The sequence below is a fragment of the Desmodus rotundus genome, chromosome 11 (genome assembly GCF_022682495.2).
Source record: "Desmodus rotundus isolate HL8 chromosome 11, HLdesRot8A.1, whole genome shotgun sequence".
NCBI lineage: Eukaryota > Metazoa > Chordata > Mammalia > Chiroptera > Phyllostomidae > Desmodus > Desmodus rotundus.
This window is the reverse complement of record NC_071397.1, coordinates 33,344,774-33,371,698: the sequence shown is the minus strand read 5'-3', so window position 1 is coordinate 33,371,698 and position 26,925 is coordinate 33,344,774. Positions and strand designations below refer to the sequence as shown.

Sequence of the window (26,925 nt, the reverse complement as noted above, 5' to 3'; positions counted from 1 at the left end):
AATATACCTAAAGTTGGAAATATATTTCTCTTATGATTATGATAGTTGCCTGCCCTTACAGTCTGTTTTTCTTTAATTTCTGTAAGAGATGAATGTAAAATTTGAAGTGCTTATGAGCTTTAGCATTGAGTTGTCAGGGTTATTATCAAATTGCTGACCTAAAATAAAATTTATTTCATTATTGATATTTATGATTCTAAAGCCACTGTGTTTTGGTATCTTCTCAGCTCTGTGATAATTACAGTGATCTCATTCGAGTTGCTGAAATACAGTGGTGGGGGCAACATCCCAAAGGAATGCTTAAGGCAATTCTTTAAGATGACATGAAATCTAATAGGGCTATAATTTAATAATTTTGATATGAGATTATATTAGGAATTATTGACTATTGTTATTAATTACCCATGATGCTATATGTTAAAAATACTCTCACAATGTAATAGAAATTCGATGCTGAATTAGGGAACCAGTTGATGGATCTAACCATATTGACTGTTTAGATTTCATGTACAAAAATTCATAGATGTGAAATTAGTATCATAAATGAAAAAGAACACATAAGTGTAAAGTCTGAACCAATTTATTGTAATTTAACTTTTAGTCAAGTCTTGCACAGCTCAGCTTGACATATCCCAGACAAGTTCTGCTTTACACGGTATGCACAGCAGATTGATGATCTTATAATATTCTATTTTCTGCAACTAGGATAAACTGCAATGTCGTTCTCATCTTTTTCCAAAATGCTAAGAGATGATTTTGTGATAGGATGCAGTCTGCAGGCTGAAAGCTTCATGTTTGAGATCCATGGTTACTAGCTGTGTGTGGCTTTGGTCATGTCGCTTCAGCTCTTTAAGCCTCAATTTCCTTATTGTCAGGTGGGAGAAACAACAGTGCACATATAATAGAATTGTTGTGAGGATTAAATGAAGCAATGCCGAGAAGCTCTTAACATTGAGTCTGATACATTTTAGGTCCTCAACAAATATTAGTCATTCGTATTTGCTTCTATCTAAGGTTGGTAATTGCTCACACCCTTAATTAGTTTCAAACTTAGAGGGATTTGAGGAGTAAAAGACATATAGAAGTCAAAATATCAGTTCTATGTTATTATTATAATCACCCGAGTTGGGGAGACTCAGTTTAGATAAATGATATCTTTTGAGCTTCCTAATTCTTTTCTCCCAAACTAGAGTGCAGAATGACCCCTCAAAGGAGCAGTAGGTCTGCAAAGTACATGCACTTACCAGGGTGACGGCCTCTAGTGCCCTGAGTTTTATGGATAGCACACACAGAAAGGAGTTTCTGACCTACCTTCAGAAAGTGGACCTAACCCAAATGCTACTGCCTTGTGGACAGAAGAGCAGAACAGAAAACGCCCACCTTGTAGGTTGTCCTTTTGGAATTGGCTAAGCTGGGCATGATTCTTGGTTTTTCTCTCTAAACAATCTGAAGAGTTTATTCTTCCCTTGGGGAAGACTGAGTGAAGAGGTAGAGAAAAGGACAGAAATTACTATTCCCAATGCTGCCAGAATGGTGAAGTCCTGTTTTTGTGAGAGAAACACAATGCTAGAAGGATAAAAGGTTTATCTCTCACCATCTACAGATTTTTGGTCTCTAAAGCCTTCTGGGCTTAACAATCAAGTTCATGTTACTCAGGAGCAGGAGTCCTGCTTTCAACTTCATGCGGCAAAAACCCCAATACATCACTGTTTCTTTAGCATAGTCTAGCTCTTGTTCCTAGAAGCCATACTACACCTCACGCCAAAAACTTGTTGCCCATTCAAATATCCATACCAAATTAGGCCCAGCTAGGCTACTCAAGAGAACTCATTAGGGGTTAAGCAGGGAAGCCAATATGGTGGACCACCCCCCCCCCCCAACCTTGCCAAATATCTGGGGAGAAATTAAGCTTCAAAGACTAAATCCTCCTGAGCTTTTGGGATATCAAAATTCATAATTCTTAAGCAAAATTCCAAACAAATTAAGGTTTCAGTGTTTTTCCTTTCCAAATTCTTATTCTGCTTAACCTTAGTGAGAGGGATCCTAATCTTAAACACATTTCAAGGTGAATTAATACATTCTGAAGTGCCTCTATTCTACTTTTTTTTCAGAGTCCGAAGAATTATTGGACCCATGCAATTATCATAGTATCATACCAACCTCACATTCACAAATTTTAAAAGTTCAAGAAAGTCCCCAGCTCCAAGATCAGTTTCTTTAAGCAAAATGATATTCCTTGACCCTAGAACTCAGTGCAATGCAGATCCACATTACCCCCGCAAGACCAAAGCAGAGACGTGGGGGATGTCTAAGGGGAAGAGGGCAGATACAGAAAATCTTCAGCTACAGTAAAATTCCAGTCAGTCTGGGCAGTTGTCCACATCGGAGAGAGATTGTTACCATCAAAATGTTAGTAATTATGGGATATGGCAAACCCTATGTTGGGTGGAGGAATCTGTTTGCATATATAGTACTATCCTTGCCTTCAGTGAAAGGATATATATCTTTTTGAAATATATCTTTTTGTGAAGTTTAGGGATTTGCAGTGGCAACATTCTCTGTGCCCGGGTCTTATTTTTAGGTGCTCTAATTTTCCACCTGTATATTTAACACCTGTTTAATTCTTTTCTTGCCCCTATGCTCAGGCCTAAGAAACCCATCTCTTACCATTGGTTTTCCTTATTGCCTCCTTATTTCAGCTGGAGAATTACCCTTTCCCCAGGTGTCGCTTCTGCAGCTTGAGTGCCTTGAGATCCAGTGAGAACCTTACCTTACCCAGGTGTTATCAGAACTTAGCCTTCCCTCATGTTGGAACTTTCTATTCCTTGAGTAACTTGTCCTACTCAAGGAGACTAAAACATTTTCTTTTGTCACAATTTTTTCCTGCAGTAAGAAGGCTCAGCTGAGTTGGGTGGGTTTTTTTGTTTGCTTGTTTGTTTTTAATATTTTGACCAGTTTGTTCAAGTGGACCCCTTCCTTCTTTATTCTTATTTTATGGATCTTAAAGTGTTTTAATTAGTTTGTTTGCTTCTGCTTCCCCTGTGCTTTCAGACCTAGACATTTGCTTTCCTGATGCTGTTTCCATATTCTATATTGTATGGTCCCTCTCAGTGAGAGAAGTAACAGCAAGGAGTTAGGAGTCTGCCAAGAGGATCCTTTGTTCAGTACAAATCTTATCCACTTTTACGTCCTTGAGTTGGATCATCTTTACTGAGGAGTACTTTACACATCATACCACATCTATGTTGTGCCGGTGTCTGCTGCCATCCTGCCTGAATCCCCTTTTATTTGTCTCATCTTTCCTTTAAATTCTACATTTCCAAGTTTCTTGAGCATGTTCACTTGGGGCCCATGTGGTTGACACTCTGACATTCACCAAATAATATTGCAAATATTCTTCTCTGATCTTCTCAGATTTTAATGTTTTATGCAACCAGTTTGAATAGCTATTGCAGTCTTCAAATATTTCTGGGATCCTGACACCCTCTTTGTGGGGGGGTCACACTGCTCTGTTTTCTGGGCTCTCCTGTCTCTGCCTCCTCTGATCACACACCCTGATTCAGCAATGACTAAATTAGCTCACTTTTTGTAGCCCTGTCTTTAGGAGCACTTAGATCCATTTTCCTTTTGTATAAATCCAGTTTGGCCTTTGAGACCTCATGTTTCCTCCTAAGTAGATTTATTTCTTTCTAAATTCCTTAATACTTCTCCAGTTAGCCTTCTGCCGGTAACAGAGCTAATACCATTTTCTGAACTATGATCCTTTTGTCTAAAACATCCTGAAGTTTTTCCCCATCTAAAATCCTTGTGCTTCTTCTCCACCACACCCTTCCTTAGTCAATTTGGGCCTTTGGCATTGTGACGAGCTCATTCAATTTTACTTCCATCTCTGTCCCGGTGGGAGCTATATTTCCAAAGTAATAGGTGCCCATTTCTCCTTTACTCCTCATTAGTAAAAGCTACCATTCCCCTATAGTTGAACCACAGTTTGGATCCTGTAAACCAAAAGCCAAAGATACAGTGTACATGAATGAAGAATCTACAGAGCCCATAGCTTTGGGAGGTGGTCTTCTGAGTCTCTGGGCAAGCCATATAGATCCAGGGGTTAGCTCACGTCAGTTCTCTCCTAGGAACTCAGTGCAGTCACAAACAAAATAATAAGAAGCAGGATCTGACACTCCAATCACTGCTATATGTGTTGGTTCTTACATCCAGAGTTTAAAATTGAAATCTAGATCTTCGCACACTAATGCTTTATAGCTAAAGAGAAGTGGGTCTGTAGTTCTGCATGAAAAACGCAGAGCACACACCAATGTCTCGGCGTCCTTCCTATAGGTTAGAGACAAACAGTGCCAGGGGTCAAGCTGAGCTAGTGTATGTGAGGTGAAAATTGCCCACAGAAACCCCAGCAACTACTCCAGTGGCCTAGCCCCAGGGCTGTAGCTGTTTCAAAGGCCCACATGGATAGAACGTACTACGGCTAAAGCCCACCTTTTGTCCAGGCTTCCCCAGAACACCAAGTATCAGCATATGCTGTTTTTTCTCTAGATGTCCTGCACAATGTCTATCTATCTGGATATCTCATTCAACCGTCCAATTAATAAGGCTCCCATCCGACCCACCCCCTCCAGAGTTCCTTGAATGGATTGAGAGATAACTGTAAAAGTCTGACAGATGACTTAAAATATTTCGCTTTATTATTAGTATAAATAAATAAATGACCTCACCAAGCTTTTTATACTCCCCCTCTAGACTTTGGAGAAACCACTTGAGAGAGAGTTTGGGCCAACAGAACACAATGTATCATCTTGTGACAGGCAGAGTCAAAAATAAGAAATGAAAAGGTTCAGCTGCTCATTTCCAGTTCCCTATTCCAAACATAACCTTCAAATAAGTCACCCCTCCCTCCTTCATGAGGAGTGGGAAGGGTATGATAAGTGGACAGAAGTTTTCTTTCAAATACTTTATAAAAGCATGGAGAGTCCTATGTTATCATAAAGGATCGAAAGAGGGAGAGTCACTCCTTCTACATTTCTGATGATAAGGAGGAGGAGGATAGTGTTTCAACAATGCTTGGAAAATTCTAGAAAATATGGCGAAAAACCACATTTATAGAAGAATGAGAGAGTCCTGGGGAGAATATGTTGTAATATGAAGCTATGAGAAAATCTCTTCTATAGACTGTCCCTTTAAGGTGGCAGAAATTTACCAGACCCATAAAGGTACAATTTGCCAATCCCTGATGATCTCAAATATTATCAGCCACCAGTTAACCTGGACTTCTTCACCAGCCTGTCTGCTCACTTGCTTTTAGGAGATCTAGGCAGGAGGCACTGAGTATTATGGGGACAGTATCTCTTTTATTTTGGGCCCCAGAAATTACTCATTCACAATAAAAATATGCAACTGTAGAGGGAACCTTGGATCCTTCCAATGACTGACAGGCAAACATGGAAAACCCAGCCGGAACAGCTCTGATGCTGATGCTCCATGGAGCTACCCTCTTGGGTTTTAGGGACTTGGTTGTGGGATTGAGAATGAGTTTTCAATACATCTGCTTCAACATACTCAGAGAGCAGTGGTTCTCCACTGGGGGAAGTCAGCAATTCTCCCTGCCAGGGTACATTGGGCAATGTCTGGGAATAGTTTGTCACAACGGGGGGTGATACTGCTGACATCTTGGGGGCCAAGGCCCAGGAGGCTGCTAAACATTCTCCAATGTATGGGACAGCCCCCCCCAAATAATCATTTGGCCTAAAATGTCAGTAGTGATGAAGTTGAGAAACCCTGTACTAGAATTTGAAGAGGACAGTAGGATAGGGACCTATCAATATTGTAAGATTTGATCCAATTTAACAAGCATTTACTGAAGTCTTTCTTTGTTCCGGGTACTTTGCTAGGCACTAGGGACTAAAAAGATGATTAGGGCGTGACCCCTTAAAGATCTGCAGCCTGGCCAGAGGAACAGGCAGAAAGCCCTGTAACAACATTTGATAAGATCTCTCGTAGTCTGCAATTTGGGCTCTCCACACGTTGTGAATCCTCCCTATGTTTATCATTTCTTGAAAAAGAGGATAGTAGGTCCTCTGTATACTTTTCCTAGGAATGTGTTTAACTGCAAACCTTCCAAAAAAAGATTGTGATGATGGTAATTACCTCCCAGGGGAGAAGTTTGATACACATGCAAGCCAAGCTCTTACATGTCCTGAGATCGAGAGGGATGTTATCTTCATTCTGTCGGACTAGAGGGTCTTGTGTCACCTTATGAAACAATGACAGGTTTTGTTTTCCTGCAAGTTCAGGAGCCACACCTATGTTCACAGCACGAGGGCCAGAGCCCAGAGGTTACTAATGCCTTATTATTGACTAGTTTATAAAGCCAAGCGACCTAGAGAAAATGATGGAATGGGGAAAATGGCCGAGAATACCCCTTCAGGTAATAAATTACTAGACCAATGTAAACAAATTATTTAGAGTCATATACAAGTAAAGTAAAATATTAAACTCTTTCCCATGTTTGCTTACTCAGCTGGACAGACTTGAGGAGAAACAAAGAGAAACCTACCGGCGCATGCTAGAGCAACTCTTGCTGGCAGAGAAGTGCCACAGGCGCACGGTGGACGAGTTAGAAAACGAGAAGCACAAGCACACTGACTACATGAACAAGAGCGACGACTTCACCAACCTGCTGGAGCAGGAGCGGGAGAGGTAATGTGCACACGTGCGCCAGGCGCACCAGGGCGCCCGCAGCCCTCATCTCTGTCCCTGCTGTCAGGCACCAGGCTTTGTTCCAGTGACACCACAGATAGGTGCCCAGTCTGATTCCGATTTCTGAATGGCTTCTGACCACAGAGAGCGAGATGGACTTTTATCTGGAACTATTAAAGAGAATATATTTGAGGTTGCATATAAGTAGGACTGCACATTCCCACTAGACTTCTGTAAGCCATAAACTTTATAGTTGGAAACCAACACAGGAAGATTATACTTGAACTTGAATAATGAAACAGCCACATTTAAAAGGCCTCTCTACTAATTGAAATAATCTACTTGTTCTCTTTGGGATTGAAATCCACTTATTCAGGAAGGCAAATTTTTAAACTTAACAATTTAAAATGAATCCTATTCATTCTTAATACCAGTACAGAAATTCTTAATATTCAGGTGTACATAAATTACTTAATGTACTAGAACTATCTGTTTAACTTTTTAAGGATTAAAAACTCTTAAAACAATGTAAAAAATCAAAGGCAAAACAAAACAACAAAAACTCAGTGTGTTGAGCCTTGCTTATGTATCCTTGTAGGTAGTTTTTCTCAGACTAGGGGTTGCCATATTTGAAGCTGACTCCAAATTGACAAGCTCTGTGCTACCCAGTATTTTTAGCATCTTCTTTTTAGTTTATTCTGTCCTTTTTCTTCCCTTACCTGAATAGTTATGTCTGTAAATTTCACAATCCTTGAAACCAATGGCTTGAATCCTGATGCTTTGAGTTATCAAGCGTGTCTGCTTCTGTGTATAAGACTTGCAAATTAAGAGCCACTCAGGGAATCAAAGGACAGATAAAGAGCTTCCCAGACAAGAAAAAGCTAAAGGAGTTCATCACCACCAAACTACGTACAAAGTATTGTATAACATGTTAAAAGGTCTTCTTTAAGAAGACGAAAAAAAGATCAGAAATATGAACAATGAAATGGCAGTAAATACATATCTAGCAACAACTGAATGTAAAAAACAAAATAAAGAAACAGAACAGAAACAAACTCATAGATACAGAGAACATTTCCACGGCTGCCAGATCGGACGGGGGTTGGGAGGATGGGTGAAGGGATTAAGAAGCACAAGTTGGTTGTTGCAGAACAGTCACGGAGATGTGAAGTGCAGCAGGGAACAGTGAGCAATATCAGATGAGTGCAAGCTCTATCAGGATGATCACTTAGTAAGTTACATATGTAATGTCTACTCGTTAGGGTGTACACCTGAAAGTAATAAAGTCATCTGTGTCAACTGTAGTTGAAAAATAAAAATGATTTAAAAAAAAGCCACTCAGGAACAGCTTTACCAACCCCAGCTTTATTATCTAGTTACCGAAAAGAGATCTGGTTTCCTTAGAATAGTTTACTTACCAGAAAAAGCTATCACAATAAGAGAGGAAATAAAAACGTAAAACAGAGCAAGTCTGTGTTAAATTTTTAAAAAACTATTGGTACTGTTTATTTATTATTGGACTTGGCACATTCCTTGGGGAGGCGAAAATGGAAAGGAGAACAATGGCTGTACAATATCCTCAATTTATGGTTTCTTTCAGCCTGTCTTCTGCTTCTGTCAGCTCAGGCTTGTCAGCTTCATGTTTGAACAAATAGTTGGTCTAATTTGAGATTTTCGGTAACCAAACAGTGAGGATAAATGCCACCTGCTCAATCTCTGAACTTCCCAGCCTAGAGCACAGATGTTGCAAAAAAGTTTCTAAGGACAGTGTAAGTTACAGAAGCCAGTAACAGACCCCTGTGCTGGAGTGTGGTCAGGTAAAAGGGTCACAACTTGTTTGATACGGACTTTTTAAAAGCTCTGAAATCAAATAATTTTTAAAAACACCTGTGTGGATTGATTATTTTCTCATCACTCTGTGAATTAGTTCATTAACCAGATACATCTGTTTTCTCCAATTCACACCCAAGATAAATGCCGTAAGTGGCACCAGCTCCCTTACAGAGTTGTTGGCTTCAATGAAGTGTGCGGATGGAGCGGCCGAACTTACCCAGGCTCTTTTTCTGTTTTCCTAATTTTTGTGTTCTCTCGGGGTAACTGAACCGTTCAAACAGTACGTTTACATCAGTTACGCAATGAGTGGATCCCAGATGTGTTTATTTACTAACTGCATGTTGATCAGCTTCACGCTGAACAATGCCAGTCCCTTTCTGGGAGTTAAGTTTACTAAGACAACTACAACCGCCCTGTCTCCTGAGCGAAGTGCTGTGAAGAGGTTTTTAAAAATCAAAGTACATTTCTAAAAACTTATCTTAAGATGCTTTTGATACTTTGATTGGCACACCTGGGATATATCTCCAAACTTTCATGTTTTAGATAAGAATTCACCGAGGGACCTTTGAGTCTCACTTAAATATCAGACCCTTCAAGGTTTTGAAGTTGTACTTTTTGACTCAACAGATTATACTTTAGTGTTGCATATTTTTTACTGTCAATGTTTTTTTCTTCCCAGATCTATCCTGAGTATCCACCAGTGCATATGGCACTGTGGGCACACCTTGACATAGTTGTTTGTTAAATTACACACCCACTATGACTCTGGTAACTTAAGTTGGCTTCTCTGAATTTCTCTGCGAACTGAGGCACCACCGTGACTGGCCTGCCATGTCCCTGGGGCAGTGAAGCCTACAGGATTTTCTCAAAGGTCAGGTTTGGGATTCTAGCCCTTTGGAAACTGCCCTGCTATAAATCTGCTTTGAGTTAAATCCTCTTTTTGAAGTAAGCAGTCATAATTAGATCTACTTATAGGGGCTGGCAGTTTGCTGACCCCAAGCCTTGTTTTCCCATGGGTCACAGCAGCCGCAGCTGAGCTCCTCCCCATGAGGACCTAGGACTAGTCCCTCCAGGCTCAGTCAGGGCCCAGGTGCTCTGGCAGCCTGTGCTGGGGCGCCTCTGTGGCCGCAACACCTGCAGGGGAAGCTGAGCTACAGCTAATAAAGAACCGGCATTTCTCAGCACTACAGGGAGACCTAGTCCTTGTTTGCTTCTTTGGTTTGCACTCCCTTTACCATCTCCGGAAAAGCCCTTTTTGTGAGGAAAAGAAAAAAAAAATAGACAGAGAAAGAGAGACAGAGAGAGCCAAGAATTTTCCTTTGGAAACATTTACCTTCGTTTCATCTGTGAGTAAAGGAAGGAAGTGAGATTTGAGATAAGCCTAAGTGGCTTGCTTCTTATAATCACCCAGTTTCTCTCCCTGGGTGTTTGACTTTGCAGGCTGTCTTCATCCCAGGCAGCTTTTCATTGGGTGGTGGTGGGATGAAGCGGGGAGGGGTGCAGAGCCAGGGGACTCTACCTAAAGGAGCCTCTGGGCTCCTGTTCTCTTTAATTATCCTGCTCTGTGAGGGGTTCTTACTTCCGGAAAAATGGTTCAAGATAACAAAAACCGACCTAGGCTACAGGATTAGTAGCAGGTTTAGATAAGCAATCCAGATTCATGTGTTTGATGAAACCAGGAATCTGAGGTTCTGAGCATTGCAAAGGACTTCTGAGACCAGCCTTTTCAAGTTCCTCATTCTATGGGTGGAGACATTGAGTCCCAGAAAAATTATGTAGCTCAATTAAGATCATAAAGCAGGTCACTGGCACTTTTATGCAAATGAGTCCCTTGGGCAAAATGGCTTGTTTTATGTTTTCTTTGTGTGCGTGGACTCCCCACCTCCATGATTTTATGTCCAAACTGTGACACAACATCTTTACAAGGCAGAAGAGCGGATACTGTGAGCATATAAACACAGTGATATTAGCACCAGTGGTATTTCTAGACTGTCAGCATAAGAGGAGCTTTGAGACATTGTCTGTTGGAGACGCAGTCTGGGGACTTGTTTTGGAGCCAGGTTGGACTAGGATACAGAGCGTTCCACTTCAGCTGCATTGTCTGGGATTGTCTGGACGCAAGGCTAATGATGGTTATGGAGGGCTCTATGAAGCCCTCCTCCAAGCTGCCTCCCTGTTATGGTCACTGGCCTAGACCACGCAAGTATAAAAACTTTTCAGGAGTTGTTAAGTTCATCTTGTATAAAAATTCCACAAATTAAGTCCCTAAAATGGGCAACATATTGTTCTGGGCTACCTTTGTTCTAAGTCAACAGACTGTGATGACAATTTATTACCATCATTTGTTGCATACTTATTGTTACAAGTAGTCATATTCCTAAATTAAAAGGAGGAAATAGCATGAAAAAAATGCATTGGCTTAAATGGCATTGTTAATAATAAAGATGAAAATGTCCTTTATTGCATTAAGATTGGGTAAAGAAAAGCTCTCTTTCTAAATGCTATATTCTGTTTGGTCCATATTTTAAGCCAACTCGATCTTTAGAGGCATAATTCTGGGCACATGAGATCACCATTACAGTTTATATTTTACTCCTCATCTGAACAGCGGGACTTGTGATTTTAATCTTAAGCTTCACTAGGGTTGTCTCAAGAATGTTGGAATAGAGATAGCAGAGTTGCATTTTTTAAAAAATGGTCTTGAACTTAAATATTTGGGGGCAATGTGTGTGTGTGTGTAAATGATGTGGGGGAGTACTGTTTAAATCTGTAACTGTAAATACAGATTTTTAAAGCTTTTGGATTCTTCTATGGGCTGAGCTGGGACTGAATAAATAATTACATCATTATATAATATTGTAGCAAGCTTTCCAAGTATAAGTTGTTGTTGTTTTTTTAAGTACAAATCAGCAACTCAAGAGAAATTTCTGAACTTGTAGAACAGTGAATGCAGGAGCAGGAGCTTGAATGATGGGGAAGCTTTCAAGCCCCATTTTGGTATCGTTTAGGTCAATGTGAAGGGGATTGGACATTTGCCTGGTGGCCCGTGGAACAGGCTGCACTATTACATTTGCCTGTGTGGGGGGAATGACCAATAAGATGGAGTAAGCTTTTGAAAACGGGGTCTAGTGGCCTAGGATTTGGGAAAATATTCTTGGCTCACTTTGTTGAAAAAAGATTCACATCTGGTTCCTGGGCATAATTTCCTAAAATTTATTGGATTTAGATGTCTTATCTCTAAAATATGGCAATGAAATTGATGTTTTTCACTGGTAGCTTGGAAGATCACAATAAAGCACTTTGTAGAAAAAGATAGTTGCTGATGTGTAAATGATCAGGTCTTATCAAGCAGAAAGTAATCAATAGGTGGAACATATCAGCAGAAAACATCTGAGCCCTAACACTATGTTAGCGCTCTGCTAGATGCTGTTCAGTAGCACAGTTAGCTTTTGTTGACCTCCCCAAAATGCTGGACACATATACATCTTGTTTAATCCTTACACAATTGTAACACGTATAATAATTACCATCCCTGTTTAGCAGGTGGGAAAGCAGACAGGTTATGTTCCTTCCCCCAACGTCACTGCTAACAGTTAATTGAAAGAATCAATATTAGAACTGATCTTCTCACAGTAAAAAAATAAAATGAAGTAAACGTTTTTACTTCTAAATTCTTACCTTCTGATTAAACTGAACACCTCATTTCATTAATGCAAGGAGGAAAAAAAGATGACTTGGAAAGCCGGACAGTGGCTTCTTGGACTGCCTGACCACTCTGTCCAGGATTCAAATTCACAGAGTTGGTCACGAGATATACCCCCTACTATCAGTATCCTACTGACTGAGAAGTTTCCTGAGAAGAGAGTTGTTCAGAAAGGAGAGGGATTAGAATTCAGAGATTCAGTCACAGAAGGAATATGTTTTACAGCTGATTTTCTGAAAGAATGCTGGGCTTAAACTATACCTTTCAATTCCTCTTATCCTTGCAATATGCAAATCCCACTTCTCACTGGAAAATGGTATTGAAATGAAGGAGGCTGAGTTGGTATTACTCCTGTAGCACAGATTGGGTGTTTATGTTGGGGGGTGGGGTAGGTGGGGATAATGTGGAAAAAAAAAAAGAGATGGTTCATCTTCCTTAAAGGGACCAGGCAATCAGTGACTCAAAGACAGCTCCCTAGGGCTAGAAGTTTGGAATTAAAAGGGAGGTGATCCTCCTAAATGACCCGGGATATTAATGTATGTACTCTCAGCACTGTAGAACTAGGAGTCTGTCACTAACCCTTAACCAGGCACCCTGTGGATTAAATATGAGTGAGTCCATTAAAAATGCCTTGAGGTTCATTTCACCAGATTCCAACTATACAAAAATGCTGGGTCTTAAGTAGATGTGACCTTTCCCCCCAAGCTTTACAGCACCCTCATTCTCAAGGTCATTGAGTTAGCAACCTTTGATCTGAGACTCTTCAGTCTTAGTAATATAACTTTAATAGATATGTTTAGGAAACAGGTTATCTGATCAACAAAATTTTCTGGTTAATTAAAGGTTGTGATGCAAATTAATTTACTTTTACTGTTATAGAAAATATTTCTCAGATCCATTTTACTTTCCTTAATTTTTTTTAATATACCACAAAATCCAGTTAATTGTATTTGATGATTCAGGATCTTGTAGTGTTGCCACCAGCCACCCATACAACTTCAGAGGTTATTAGATTATATTTAAATGTAAATGTCAGTTATGGTTACATTTGTATTGTATATAAGGACGGTGAAGAAGTTTTCCAGATCTTAGACTTAACCTAGCTGAGTGTCTTAATTCATTAGATTCAATATATTTGGACTTCCAGGACAACAAAAACAAAACTTGAACCAAGAAGGACTCTAATATTATACAAAGGGGTGGGATAATAATCAAAGAAAACTGGACACAGGAAAGGAAAGGCATTGAAAAGGATGGTTTGAGAGACAATGAGCAAGAAATACACTTTGCTGTTTAAGATTTTAATACATAAAAATGTCTTGGTCTTGTTATTTGGTATCCCTTATTCTGGAAAAGTCATAGGAGAAGTGAAAATGGAGGATGGGGTATGAGAGGTAAACAGTGAGAACCCAGTAGTGGGAGGTGGTTAGGTTGTCTGTCTCTCTATATCCGAACCAATTGTTGAGTTGTTCTCTTTCAGAAAGATTTCGGGAAATTGTCAGACAGTTTCTGAAACTCTTAAGTACCCAAGTCACTGAAGAGGCATCTTCTGAGAGAAGTAGAGGACACTTCAGAGATAAAGTAGGAAAAAGCAAGACTAGTAAAATTTTGAAAATGAGAAGTAGTAGATATTTTTCTACCAGAAACAAAACTCATTTTAAAGTTACAATAAGTAAAATATTGTGTTGTTGGTACATGGATAGACAGATCAATAGGGCTGATAGATGTTGTGGAAATAGATTACAGTAGATATGGAAATTTCAAGTAGACATGGCATTCCATATCAGTTTAAAAAGTTGAGACCCTTAGTAATGGCTATTATGATAGTTATTTTTCTGTATAGTGCAGATAACTTATTTGTAAGCATGGGGTACAACTGATCATATTTGAGTTAGGGTCACTGCCCTCTGGCCTTATCTGGGGTCTACCCTTTCAGGAGACCATTCATCTAACGGCAGTGGTTAACGTTAAGGGAAGAGTTAGCATTGACTTTTTAAGTTTCCAAAGGACTGATAAGTCCCATGTAATAAAAAATATATATTTGAGGAATAAAATGTAACTGTAAAATATATAGCTTGAAAATGATGACTTTTCTATGAAAAAATCAGTATTATGATTTTTAGCCACATAAAATTTTATGGGAAGTAAAATATGTGATAACTATAAGCATCATTTGGAAAAAACCTACAATGGTAACTTTGCTGAAGTCATAAATATTGCTGTATTTCTATAACCTTGTATATTCAAAAAATTATTGAATTAAAAAGAAGTGATAGAACACATTCTATATCTTGAAAATAATATAAGTTTAAGCCCAGCTTGGACTGACTTTTATAATAACCTGGGGAATAATTATTCTCTTTTCCCAGCAGCTGCATAAAGCAAACTGCTTTAAACATGAAAAAAAGCCCCACAAACTAAAGAATTTTACCTAATAGTGCACCAAGTTAAGGGGTTATTTTAATGCATGTGTTTTTCATAGAAGTTATTGTTGGTTGTTAAGTGGAATCCAGATATAAATTCACTTATTTAGAAAGTCTAGTGCAGACCTACTTTATATATTTTAGATAAAAAGTTGATTATTATTGATACAAGATATGTATGCAAATACAAATTCATGCTTACTTTTATTGTTAATCAGAGAGCCCTCAGAAACTAAGGCAGATGGGAAGTTTTAAGAAACACATAATGAGCCCTGACTGGTATGGCTCGGTGGGTTGGGCATAATTCCGCAAAGCAAGAGGTCCCACTTTGATTCCCAGTCAGGGCACGTAACTGGGTTATGGGCCAGGTCCCAGGTTGGGTGTGTGCAAGAGGCAACAAATTGATGTTTCTCTTGCACATCGATGTTTCTTTCCCTCCCTTCCCCTCTCTCTAAAAATAAATAAAATCTTTAAAAAAACCACAATGAAAATCAGGAAATAATAAGTAGGCCAGTTATAATGGTACTTTAACAAGCAAATTTTAAGTCAATAATTACAGCCTTATTATTGTCTATCCAAGTGACATACAATGAATAGTGCTTTGAAGTGACAAATTTTTTCAAATTCTTTCTTATCTATTAACACACTAATACTGTCAATCATGAACCAGGCAATTATAATGCCAGAAAATTGATCAATAAATTTTTTTTTTATTTACTGACTTTAGAGAGAAAGGAAGGAGGGGGAGAGAGACAGAGAGAAAGAAAGAGAAACATTGATTTGTTGTTCCACTTATTTATGTATTGAGTGGTTGATTCTTGTGTGTGCCCAGACCAGGGATCAAACCCACAAGCTTGGTGTATCAGGATGATGCTCTAACCAACTGAGCTACCTGGCTAGGGCTGACTAATTCTCGTAGGCATTCTGTATTTCAGAAAATACAAAAACCAATCTGTACCCTATAGATTTTTTAAAATTAATTGAAGCATTAGTAAGATATATAAGTTCCAGAAAAAGCAACTGAATTCAGGTTGCAAAAACAACTGGACTTAAAAGTGAAAATTTCCAACCACGGATTCATAGTGCTTGGTTCCCAAATTCCAAACTAGTTGAATCAAGTTTTTAATTGAGCTGATGTTTTGTTTTAGCATCATGGATAAAATCAGGTGGTAAAAAGTAGCAAGTGAGATTACTCTTCTGAAATGAAACAGCTTGGGAATGCTGCCCTAAGTTGGCAGTCGTTTGTTATCACACTTAGTACCAGGAGAATGTTTTTGCACAAATTTACACAGCAAGAAAAAGTTAAGAAAGGAAACTGCTGGAAAAATCTGTTGTCTCTTAACACCACAGAGAATAACTCCATTACTCTGAGATTTTTCCTTTTTTCCAGGCTGGAAGAAGGTACTCAGATTAGCATTACAAATCCTGGACTCCAGGGAGGGAGTTGGAACTTGGAAAGGTGGTGTTTTCAGCGTTTGGAGGTTTCTCCTTTCTGGCTCCTTGACTGCGCGTGCACTTTTTTCCAAGAATGCTTGTGTTTGGAAAGTACTTCACGGTGGTGAAAAGTTTGAACAGAAAAGATTAATCAAAGGTTGGGTCTTTCATGCTCAATGCATAACATATTCGGCTCTTGGATGTGAATTTGTTAGCCAAGAAACTATTCAAATAATATTCAGGGGCTGAAATGTGAGCTTCAACTGCAAACAAACTAGAGGTCAACTTTACTTAATCTTAACTTATTCCTCTTAAGTTCAGAAATGATGTGCCTTAGGATTTTCTGTACATTTTTAACAGTGCTTAATATCCTATAAGCATTTACTGAAAGTTACTTTTATTTAATGGTTAAGGAAGTACATGTCTGATCTGAAATGTGAAGGAAACTGCAAATGATGAACCATAACTGCTCCAAATCCATAGTGCTGTTAGAAGGGAGAATGCTTTGGTCTACCTTGTCTTTGTCTTTTATTACAATGTCACCAAATCTTGTATTCTAATTACCAAAGTATTTGTACTTTGCCCACTTAACCTATACCCACCATCCCTCCCTCCAATACTCTCTGATTTGCTCAGCTTTCCAGTGCTCACAGTTGTCTGACTTCTGGAATCTGTAACATTTGAGAAGTTCTGGATTATATTTCTCCCAAGGAAGGAGGCATCATTGTGTGAAGAACTACTGCTCAGACTTAATCCACCATTACCAAACCTCCAGGGAGATCCTGGATGAATGTTCTCCTGCCCCCAAGTGAGGAACGCAAGTACAGCACTTCTAGCATATCCTATGATTTTCTTTACCTTGCCTGTCCAGGCCAGGCCCCCAGTGCATCCACTTCTCACAATTCTGGAACATAACCTCCACTGCAGCAATAATAATAATAATAATAATAATAATAATAATAACAAAATTGTCTTCTGAGATGAAAGCACATTGAATTGGCACCACCAGCAATCACCCACACATTGAGAAGCTTCCCACTTGCCATATGCTAAACTAGATCTTTCTCAGAAATGTTCAGGAAACATCCTCTTGTTCTCTTTTCCTGATCAATTTAAATAAGGAGCGATTGTGAGAAGATTTGATTTTAAGAGCCACTGTTCAGGTCTTAATGTTCAGGGGCAACCAGATGCTTTTAGGATGATGGGAGCCTGGACACTCTGGATCCAGCACTCTAAGAAGTTATGGTTGCACTAGAAGTCCTAACACAATACCAACAGTGGGCTTCGGACTGGCATGGCGGCCCGTCATCACAATAATACTTTCCATGTGCATTCTATTACATTGGTGCACACAGTTCAGTCAACATGTGCTAAAGGGTTGGAGAGGAGAGCCTCCATTTGGCTGTAATGTCATTCATAGAAAAGAAAGTTTCTAATTCTTTTTAAATAAAAATGTTTGTTTAGTTCATTGAGTAATAGTAACTAAGTCAGTATCCATACTTGACCAGACCATTTGGATGGCTAAGAGGTTTTTCAAACTATTAAACTGTGTTCCAAACAGAACTCTTGGTCACTTCCTACAAACCTATTCCTCCCAGCTGTGTCTATCTCAATTAACAGTACTTCTACTTAAAACTGTGACTAAAAGACCAGCAATCATCCTTAATCGTTCTCTTTCTCTCATCCTTCAGAATGTAACCAGTAAGTTATACTGATTCTGCTTTTAAACTGTATCTGGAATTTGTCCATTTTCCCCCAGAACCATTGCCACCATCCTAGTCCAAGATAAAGCCTTATCCAAGCTACCATCACACTGCTTGTCCAGCTACTACATAGTTTTCTTTAGACAACTTGTTTCCACTCTCGTCCTCCCTGCCCCCAAGTACATTCTCTGCATATTAAGTCATGTAATCAGATCCTTCAAAATACAATCCAGCTCCTTACCACGGTGTGGCAACTTGCTGTTTTCCAATTGTCATATTTTATTGGAAGATATTGATAACTCATGAAAAATGATATGCCATGATGAAAACAAGTCTCAAACTGGTTTTTGCCACACATACAGTTACAAGTAAGCCATACTTATAAGCTTGGTGAAGTTTCAGTCCCCTGTCCTTAGACATGCTGACAAGTTCCCAGCGTGAAAGGTTCAGTTAGGCCGATGCAGCAACATTCTAGCTGCAGTATCAGCTGATTTCCTGGTGACATCAGGTGATAGAATTTGCTGCTAAGTTTGAGGGACAAAGAACCAAATGGAGCCCTGGGTCTAGAAAGAGTAGCACTCCTAAGGATGTCAGGCTGCTAGGCTGGCCAGGGGCTTATGCCTCATTTAAACAAGAGTGGGGACACAGTGTTTTCAGTCGCTCATTTCACCAATAAAAATATGATTTCTAACATTCTTTGACCAATTAGAAAAACTTCTAGCGCATGTTGAAGGCCTTGCATTTTGTCAGAGCTACCTCTGGAGCATATACTCCTGATAAAGATACTTCAAATGATAACTAAATACCCCTACCAGTTGTCTGAATGGACCTTGTACCTCTCTTCCTTTGCTCCTCACACTCTGGTCACACTGGCCTCCTTCCTGTGCCTGGAACCTCCCAAATGTATTCCCAGTCCAGACCCTTTGCACTTGCTGCTCCTTCCTCTGTTCTCTGCATGATTGGTTTCTTTGTTCCTTTGTATTCATTCGGGTGTCACTGCCTTAGTTGAAGTCTTAAAGACACCTCCTTTGAAAACATTCTTGCTCCTTTTTCTCAGGGCACCTATCACATTGGATAGGGACCTTGTTCATACCATATCCCCAGTGCTTAATATAATGCCTTGTCTTTGGGTGGTCTATTAAGAATGAGTGAATACAGTAATCTTCTGGGAAATGCAAATCCAAACCACAATGAGATACCACTTCCCACCTGTTAGACTGGCTACAGTCCAAAAAGCAAGAGATAATTACTGTTGGTGGGAATGTGGAGAAAAGGGAATGCTTGTGCACTGCTGGTGGGAATGTAAATTGGTTCAGCCTCTATGGAAAACAGTATGGAGGTTCTTCAAAAAATTAAAAATAGAACTACCAAACGATTCAGTCATCCAATTTTTGGGAATATGTCCAAAAGAAATGAAATCAGGATATCAAAGAGGTATCTGTTGCAGCATTATTCATAATAGCCAAGGTATGGAAACAATCTAACTGTCTGTCAATAGACAAATAGGTAAAGATGTGATATAGGTATAGAATGGAATATTATTCAGCCATGAAAAAGAAGGGAAGCTGCCATTTGCAACAACATGGATAGACCCTGAGGGCATGTAAGTGAAATAAATCAGATAGAAAAAGAAAAATATTACATGGTATTTGTATGAGGAATCTTTAAAAAAAAAAAGTCAAACTCATAGAAACAGAAATTAGAAAAGTGGTTGTTGCCAGGGGCTGGAGGGTGGGGGAAATAGAAAATAATAAAAAAATACAAACTTTTAGTTCTAATATGAATAAAGTCTGAGGATCTAAAGTGAAACAGGGTGACTATAGTTGATAACACTGTATTGTATAATTGAAAAGTACTAAAAGAATATAGAGCAAGTCACTACAGTGTACATTTTAAATATCTTACAACTTTATTTGTCAATTATACCTAATAAGGCTATTTTTTTGAAAGGAGTGACTAGAAGACACTTTCTGAAGACAGAAAGACACAAAGAGGTAGTCCCTGCCCTTCAAGGTCTAATAGTGGGACATGCCTTCTCACTGTGACTCTAAGAAGGTGCTCTCACCCATTGAAATATCTTCTCTAGCTTCCACGAGCCTCCTCATAAGAAATGCCACTTAGCCAAGGAATCTTAATTAATTATGCTAAATGCAGCTGTTTTAAGTGAGTCTTAATAGTAGGGCTTTAAGTACCTAATTCTGAATGTAACTATTTAGTGGTATTAAACAGGGAACAAAAATACAGATCTGTGACTGACATGGGTGGCATTTGTTTTACAGAATTTTCAAAGGTGATAAAACATTTCCTCTTGCTATTATCATTTGTCTTTAGATACTGATTTGATAAAGTTTTGAACATAATCAGTGCCTCCCTGGGATTATACCTCAAACCTAAATCATCAGAAGGAGATTTCATGCCAGATGCCACTTGATTATATAATCAATCACGGCCCCCACCCCCACAACATTCTCTTTTTAAACATGGGTTTGTATTGTCTGTGTCAAAATTAGGGCACAAATTTGTGCTGTTGCAAAGTGCCTACCATCATCAAAATGAATAAACTGTGAACAAATATATTAATTATTTATTGTGGACCCACTATGTGTCAGCCTGTGGCCTTATATTATTTAATTCTCATAACAACCCTACAAGTTAAAATCCATATATAGCTGAGTAAACTGGAGCCAAATGAATTGTAAAACATCTTCTGGGTTATCCACCCAGTAGGTGCCACGCCAAGATTCAGTCTCGGGTCTGTCAGTTTCCAAGAAGGCCTTCCCCAACACTGGCGCAGCGTGGCATGCAACAAAGAAGTAGTGGCAGCAGTTTCTTCTTGCATTGCAGTTTTTCCCATCATATTAAAGTAGCTGAGAAAAAACCTTCTAAACAAAACCAAAACCAGCAACTAATTGGTTCAGTATCTGTAAATTTACCTTAACCAGGAAAGTTGTTTAATGTAGCTTTTACTAACATAACTGGATCGTCAAAACATATTTATTCAGAATTGCAAGCTTGAAGCATGTATGTGAAACCCTGAAACATACTAAGTTCTAAGTGCTATTAAAAAGAGAGACATGTTCTTAAAGCAAAAAGCATGAACTAACGTAGGAATGTAGAAGAGCAATTACATTTAACTTCTTTTTTCTTCATATTCTTTTCTTTGCCATAACAGTGGTGTATTTATACAATATCAAATTGTATTTATATAATATGAGGGCTTAAAAATGCTCTCCAAAAATTTAATTCTGTGAATGGTAAAGTTAACTTGAGTAACTTATCTGATATTATGCTTTTATTCAGTAATTAAAATGGGATTTCCTAACATAAATGATATATTCAGTACATATAGAAAAAATTACACTGGAAATTTTTAAAGTTGCCTAATGGCTTTTTGGCTGAATTATCCCTCATGGCCCCATCTGGCAAAGAGAGTAGGAAACAAGGTAAAACAAGAAACAGCGGAGAAAAAACTATTTTGAAAGTGACAGAAAATTTTGAAAACATTTAATGATGATGTAGACACTCCTCAAAATTTAGTTGAATGTGTTTAGCCACTTTGTTTGTGTGGACAGCACTTTTTGACATTTCCAAACACTTTCAGGGGTGTGAAGGTAGCCTGAGACGGGCTGCGGGACCATGTTGTTATAGTGGCCTCCAGGCAGTATGGCTGCAGACCACAGTTGGGCCTTGGTGGGCAGGCAGCCATGGAGGATCCTGTTCCAGAAGGGTGGATTCACCAGCCAACTCTGGAACCAGGAAGTCTAAGAGACTGGACTTCCAGTCTCTTGGTGGAGAGAATTCTTGACTAGCAGGCTCCCTGAAGAGTGGAAGGGTAATAAATTGGAAAACTTCGGCATGGAGAGGGGGTGACCTATTCAAGAGAAATAGCCTTTATCCAAGGGATCTCAATTTTAATTTACACAATCACCCACCATCAGAATGCCCAGAGTGGAGGGAGTTTTCCCTGTTGATTCCCTAGGGCTTCATCATGGCTGCTGCTGTGCTACTGCTGCTGCTGCTGCTGCTGCTGCTGCTGTGGGTGGAGGGGAAGCCCCTAGGGCCATGCTAGAGGGCTGGGCTAAGGGTGGTGGTGTTTGACTCCAGGCTGGGTGGGGGACTGGCAGCGTCTTTGATCTGCCCTGATGGCTGAACCTCTCGGGTTGAGGAAGGACTGTGGCTTTTGGGGTCAGGAAAGGGTAAGCTCTTATCCTGATGGTGTGGCCCTTCACCTTGGTTGGTGTGGTTCTCAGGATCAGGTGTGTGCCGTGCCCAGCACTTTGGTGTACTTTCTGCCATTATCTCTGCTACCTGGGTGTCCATGTTGCCACAAGGCAGCCTGAGTTCCTCCTCCTGGCCCATAGTGAGCCATAGGTCCTTTATTATACCTTCCAGGGGTCTTCTTTTTCTGGGGTCAAGGGTCATTAATTTTTAAAAAGTTTTTGACATTCTATAGACATAAAATATGGGACATGAAAGTGCCCATTCGGTATCTCTGTGTCAATTCCTCTAAGTCCTCTCCCACAGAGGCAGGGTCCCCATCACCATCCAGTACAGAACTACTCCCAGGCTCCATACATTGACCTGGGGCCGCAATAGGTCTGGTGCAGGAAAAGCTCTGGGGCAGCATAAGAGAGGTGCCACAGAACGTGCTCAGCTTATGGACAATAAGTGCATTAGTGAGGCCAAACCCTGCAAGTTTTACATTCAGCTCAGCATCTAAAAGTACGTTTTCTGGTGTCAGATCCCTGTGGACGATGCCCCTCTGGTGACAGTACTATACCACTATACCAGCTGCTGAAACCTGGCTTAGGCCTCCTTCTCAGTGGCTGTGGTCCTCCAGATAATCAAACATATCCCTTCCACTCAGGCTCCATAATAAGGAATAATGTTTCCTCAGTGACAATCACCTTGAATAACTTTATATTTGGGTGATTCAAGTCCTTCATACAGTGGACTGCTTGAAAAAGTCCAGAGGAGCCTCACCGATTGATAACTTTGATTGCCCCATCTGTCCTGGTCAGAATGTGCCAGGCCAGTCCTCACCTTGGCAAAGGTTCCCTGGCCAATGGTGTTCAGGTGCTCATAATGGCCAATAGGTGGCTCTTCCTTGGCAGAGATGGCTGCAAGGTCATTAGACATAGTGACTTGCTAACTACACTAATTGACAATATTAACCATCCATGCTAACAACACTAACTATACTAACTATGGTAACTAATACTAATTATGCTAATGAACAATAGTAATAAACAATGCTAATTATACTAACTATACCAATACTAACTGTGCTAACAGTGCTAATAATACTAATAAATAATGCTAACTATACTAACTATGCCAATACTAACAATACTAAACCAATTCTAAAAAAATGAGTAAAAGAACAAAGAAAATAAATGAAATTAAAAATGAGACAAGAACCAAGAAAAATTGAGAGAAAGAAAATTTTAAATGTGAGAAAAAATGAGAAAAGAGAACAATAAGAAAAGTAAGAAAGGGGAAAATAATTAAAACATGAGAAAAAAGAAAAAAATAAGAAAAATAATAAAATGGGGCTGGGGAGGAGAAAACAAGATAACTAGTCTGAATCCAACAGGTCACCACAAATTAGATTCCTGGGCTATAAAGCACAAAAACGTCAGCCCAGCCAGGGCCTTAGAATAGGAATTATTTGTAATGGGACCTTATAAGGTCAGAGCAAGAAATGTGCCAATAACAGTTGGTGATTAACCACAGTGGTTTTCTCATTTTTTGGTGTCAAGATGCCCTTAACTCTGGGGAAAAAAAAAAGGACCCCCAAAGAACTTTTTGTTATGTGGGATATTAAACATTGATACTTTATTAGAAAAAAAGCACTTTTAGGAAAGAAAGAAATTTAGGTTAAAAAAATTTTTTAAAGACACAATGATCCTTCAACTAAAGGGCACTTGGCATTCTGTAGCCCACAATGTAGTGTTTTCATTTAGATAACACGTAAATGAACCAGCACTTTGGTTGAACTGTGAATCCCCTCCAATTGGCCGAATCAGAGATGAGGCTCTAGTGGGTCCCCTATTTAAATTCCAGTGTGTGTTGAATACAACTGTATAGTGTTTAGCTAGTTTGAAAAATCAGGAGTGAGGCCCATTTGACACTTTATGCATATCTTTTCTTTATCTCATTCTTCCCCCTCAACTTTATCCTTCTCCCCAGTGCATTTGCCTCAGTATAAAGCATAATTCCTGTTGACTTGCTTTGCTTCTTAAGAGCTGCCTGCCCTTCCAGTCCTGGGCAGCTCCACCCCTTTTCACAGACCAAAGTAAATCTGCACAATAATGAACCATATAAGGAAGGAATGACATCATCAGTTAGTGGTCCCAAGCTGTTTTGCACAACATTCACCTTTCATTGTTCTGATGACAGGGCTGGAATGTGACGGTTAATTCCCTGTGGAGTAGGGGGCTGAGCAGGGCCTGCTGCTGTTGAACAAACTTCAGTACCCCCTCATAAAAAACAAAAACAAAAACAAAAGCTACCATGCTTCCTAGTATCAAGGTAAGGAAGTCAAGATCTGTTTTGATTTAAGCGACCGTTAGTTACTCTAGCCCATGCGCATTTCATTTGTTAATAGGCTTACTTGGCAGTAAGCTCATTTCTAAGTGTTACTGCAAAGAGCATCTTTGAAGCTGGGTTTGGACATTTGTAGAGCCTTCTCTAATCTGACAAGGGCTGTGAGAATTCAACAATCTTTCAGCTTTCGGCTGTAGGTTTTACTGAGTGTGGATGGTGACAACCCTTGAGAGTGATCAGCTTGTGGTGACTTTCCTTGATACCTCAGAATCCTTGACTGGAACGGGCCTAGATGCATCTTGTGGTATGAGGCATGCTCCTGTTTTTCTATGACGGTGAAAAGTAATCTAATTCTACAGAAACTTGGGGTAGTTTGTATAAATAAGAACGGGAAAATTTCTTATCTTGTTACTAACAATCCCACTGTGGTTAGAAGGTTAGCAGAACAGCCTTTCCTTCGACTGTAAATATATCTTCTACTTTATGATTACTTGATGATCAACAACTAATTTGAAGTAAAAATACTATTTTTAAAGTTTTCTTTGTTCTTTTTACTTGGATTTTCTGCAGATCTCTCTGCATCTGTGGAGAAGGCTTGTAAAAGTTGGCAATGAATTAGAATGCAGAGAGATCCAAAGAAAGCCCTGTTTGTTCTAAAACAGTGTGGCAGTGATAACAAGAATGAAGCAAATACCAGGTTTGATTTCAGAGGATGGCACTAAAGTTTGGACTGGGTTAAACAGTTGTGTAAAAAGTTCAATGTTAGTAATTTTTCAAAGTGCCATAAAAACGTCTGAATTCAGCAGTGTGTATCAAAATAAATGCATTTTATTGCTTGCATTTAGCGCTCAGTAGGGCTGGAGGGTAGTGTGAGTCTTTCGCAAAAGAACTTCACTTGGCCAAAGCCAAATTTTTCTAGCGTGATTTTACATTCACATGACCTGTTTCATAGAAATTTGAACAAAAGGGCAGATGGTGTGGTTCTCATTTGTGTGTATTTAATTTTGTGTAACCTTGATGGTTAATAATGTTTGTCTCTGTGTTTAAAGTGATGACAATCTCGAGTTCAACTGTGATGAAAATCTGGGTAGACTACATTGATCTGACTGGATTCTTAATTCCTTGTGACTGGATGAACTTCTGTTTGTTTGTAAAACTAAATGTCCTTGCCACAACAGAAGTACGCTCATATTTTTTTTCCCCTCTAGATTAACAATAGTAAAGATAAATATAAAATTAAGTCTCAGGTTTTGGAGTTTTGTTTATTTTGACTTTTTAGTTTATGCATTGGATTTAAAGTTATTCCAAAACTGGATAAAATAACTATTAGATAATTTTTGACATAATTTTTACAAGTTTATAGTGAAATTTCATGTGTTTGTATTTAAAAGTTTTTTAAAGATGTTTAAATACAATGGCAATACATTCTATTGCCATTTTAAAGAGGGAGAAGATTATTTGGGGATAAGTAAATGCACAGGAATGCACTAATATCAGTGATTTATATACTGAAGCTAATTTGCTACTTATTTCATGTCTATATTATTTTAAACAAATATTATTTATGAAAGCAGGTTTGCCCAAGACAAATTAGCTTACTAGTGTCTTAACAAAAGATTTTACAAAAGGATATATTTTTATATTGTGAGCTCCCATAATGTAGAAGCTTAAAACATGACTTTTGCCTAGCACTCTGTAAACGCATGTTTACAGGGTAAAGTGAGGTGTATTTATACCTTTGTGGATTGTTTTCAACTTGCTTGAATAGTCTCAGGAAATGTGATTCATGCTCCCAGCTCCTCCCCTCATGTTCTGAGTGACAAGTGCAGCCCACAGAAGGGAGGCCTCTCTGTGGAAGTATGTGGGAGGTCACCTGCCTCTGGCATTCCTAGTGAAATCCCTCCATTTAGCTTATTTTCTGAGAGAGAGAGACAGAGAGAGGGAGACAGACACAGAGAGAGACAGAGAGACAGACTGACAGACTCCGGTGTTAACTACATGGTGTGAGGAACCTGGGTGACACACACTTAGGGACTGGGATAGGGAAGTTCTCTGGGTTAGAGCGAGGGAAGAAAATGCCCAAGGCCACACACATCTAGGTGACAAATGTCCCTGGTTCCTGCCTTTTTCTGTTCCTCATGAAAATTACTAAGTAAATTTATTCACCTGGCTGATTCTTTATAAACAACATAAAAAAGAAAGACTATTTTCTTTCTACTGTTTTAAAAACATTTCAACTGATCCATCCGAGAGTGTTTGAAAAGTATTTTGGACAACTTAGAAAATATGAAAACACAATAAAAGGCATATTAGTGTGATTAGAAACTACTCAACCATGCCCACAAGGTAAACAACATTTTCAAGTTTCAAGAACGAAATTATATTTTCCATTGCACTAGTAGATGAACTTCCCTCCCTATTTTCTTTGAAGAATGTATTCTCATTGTTGGGAAAAGATATAAATTGGCAGTAAGTTCCAATTTAACATTATTGTTAATACTGATAGCTAACATTTATTGAGTACTTAGCTCCACACATATGATAATTCATGTGATTCTGACAATGACACTGG

The 26,925-nt window shown here is 39.1% G+C and overlaps 1 protein-coding gene across 2 annotated transcripts in view; it reads left to right on the top strand.

Moving 5' to 3' along the window:
- FILIP1 (filamin A interacting protein 1) overlaps positions 1-26,925 on the top strand; it is a 195,571-nt gene that overhangs the window by 133,911 nt on the left and 34,735 nt on the right. For both annotated transcript variants that reach the window (XM_071219617.1, XM_024576661.2), the window contains exon 4: positions 6,530-6,708. In XM_071219617.1, coding sequence (XP_071075718.1) covers positions 6,530-6,708 — 179 coding nt within the window. The remainder of the gene's footprint in view (positions 1-6,529; positions 6,709-26,925) is intronic.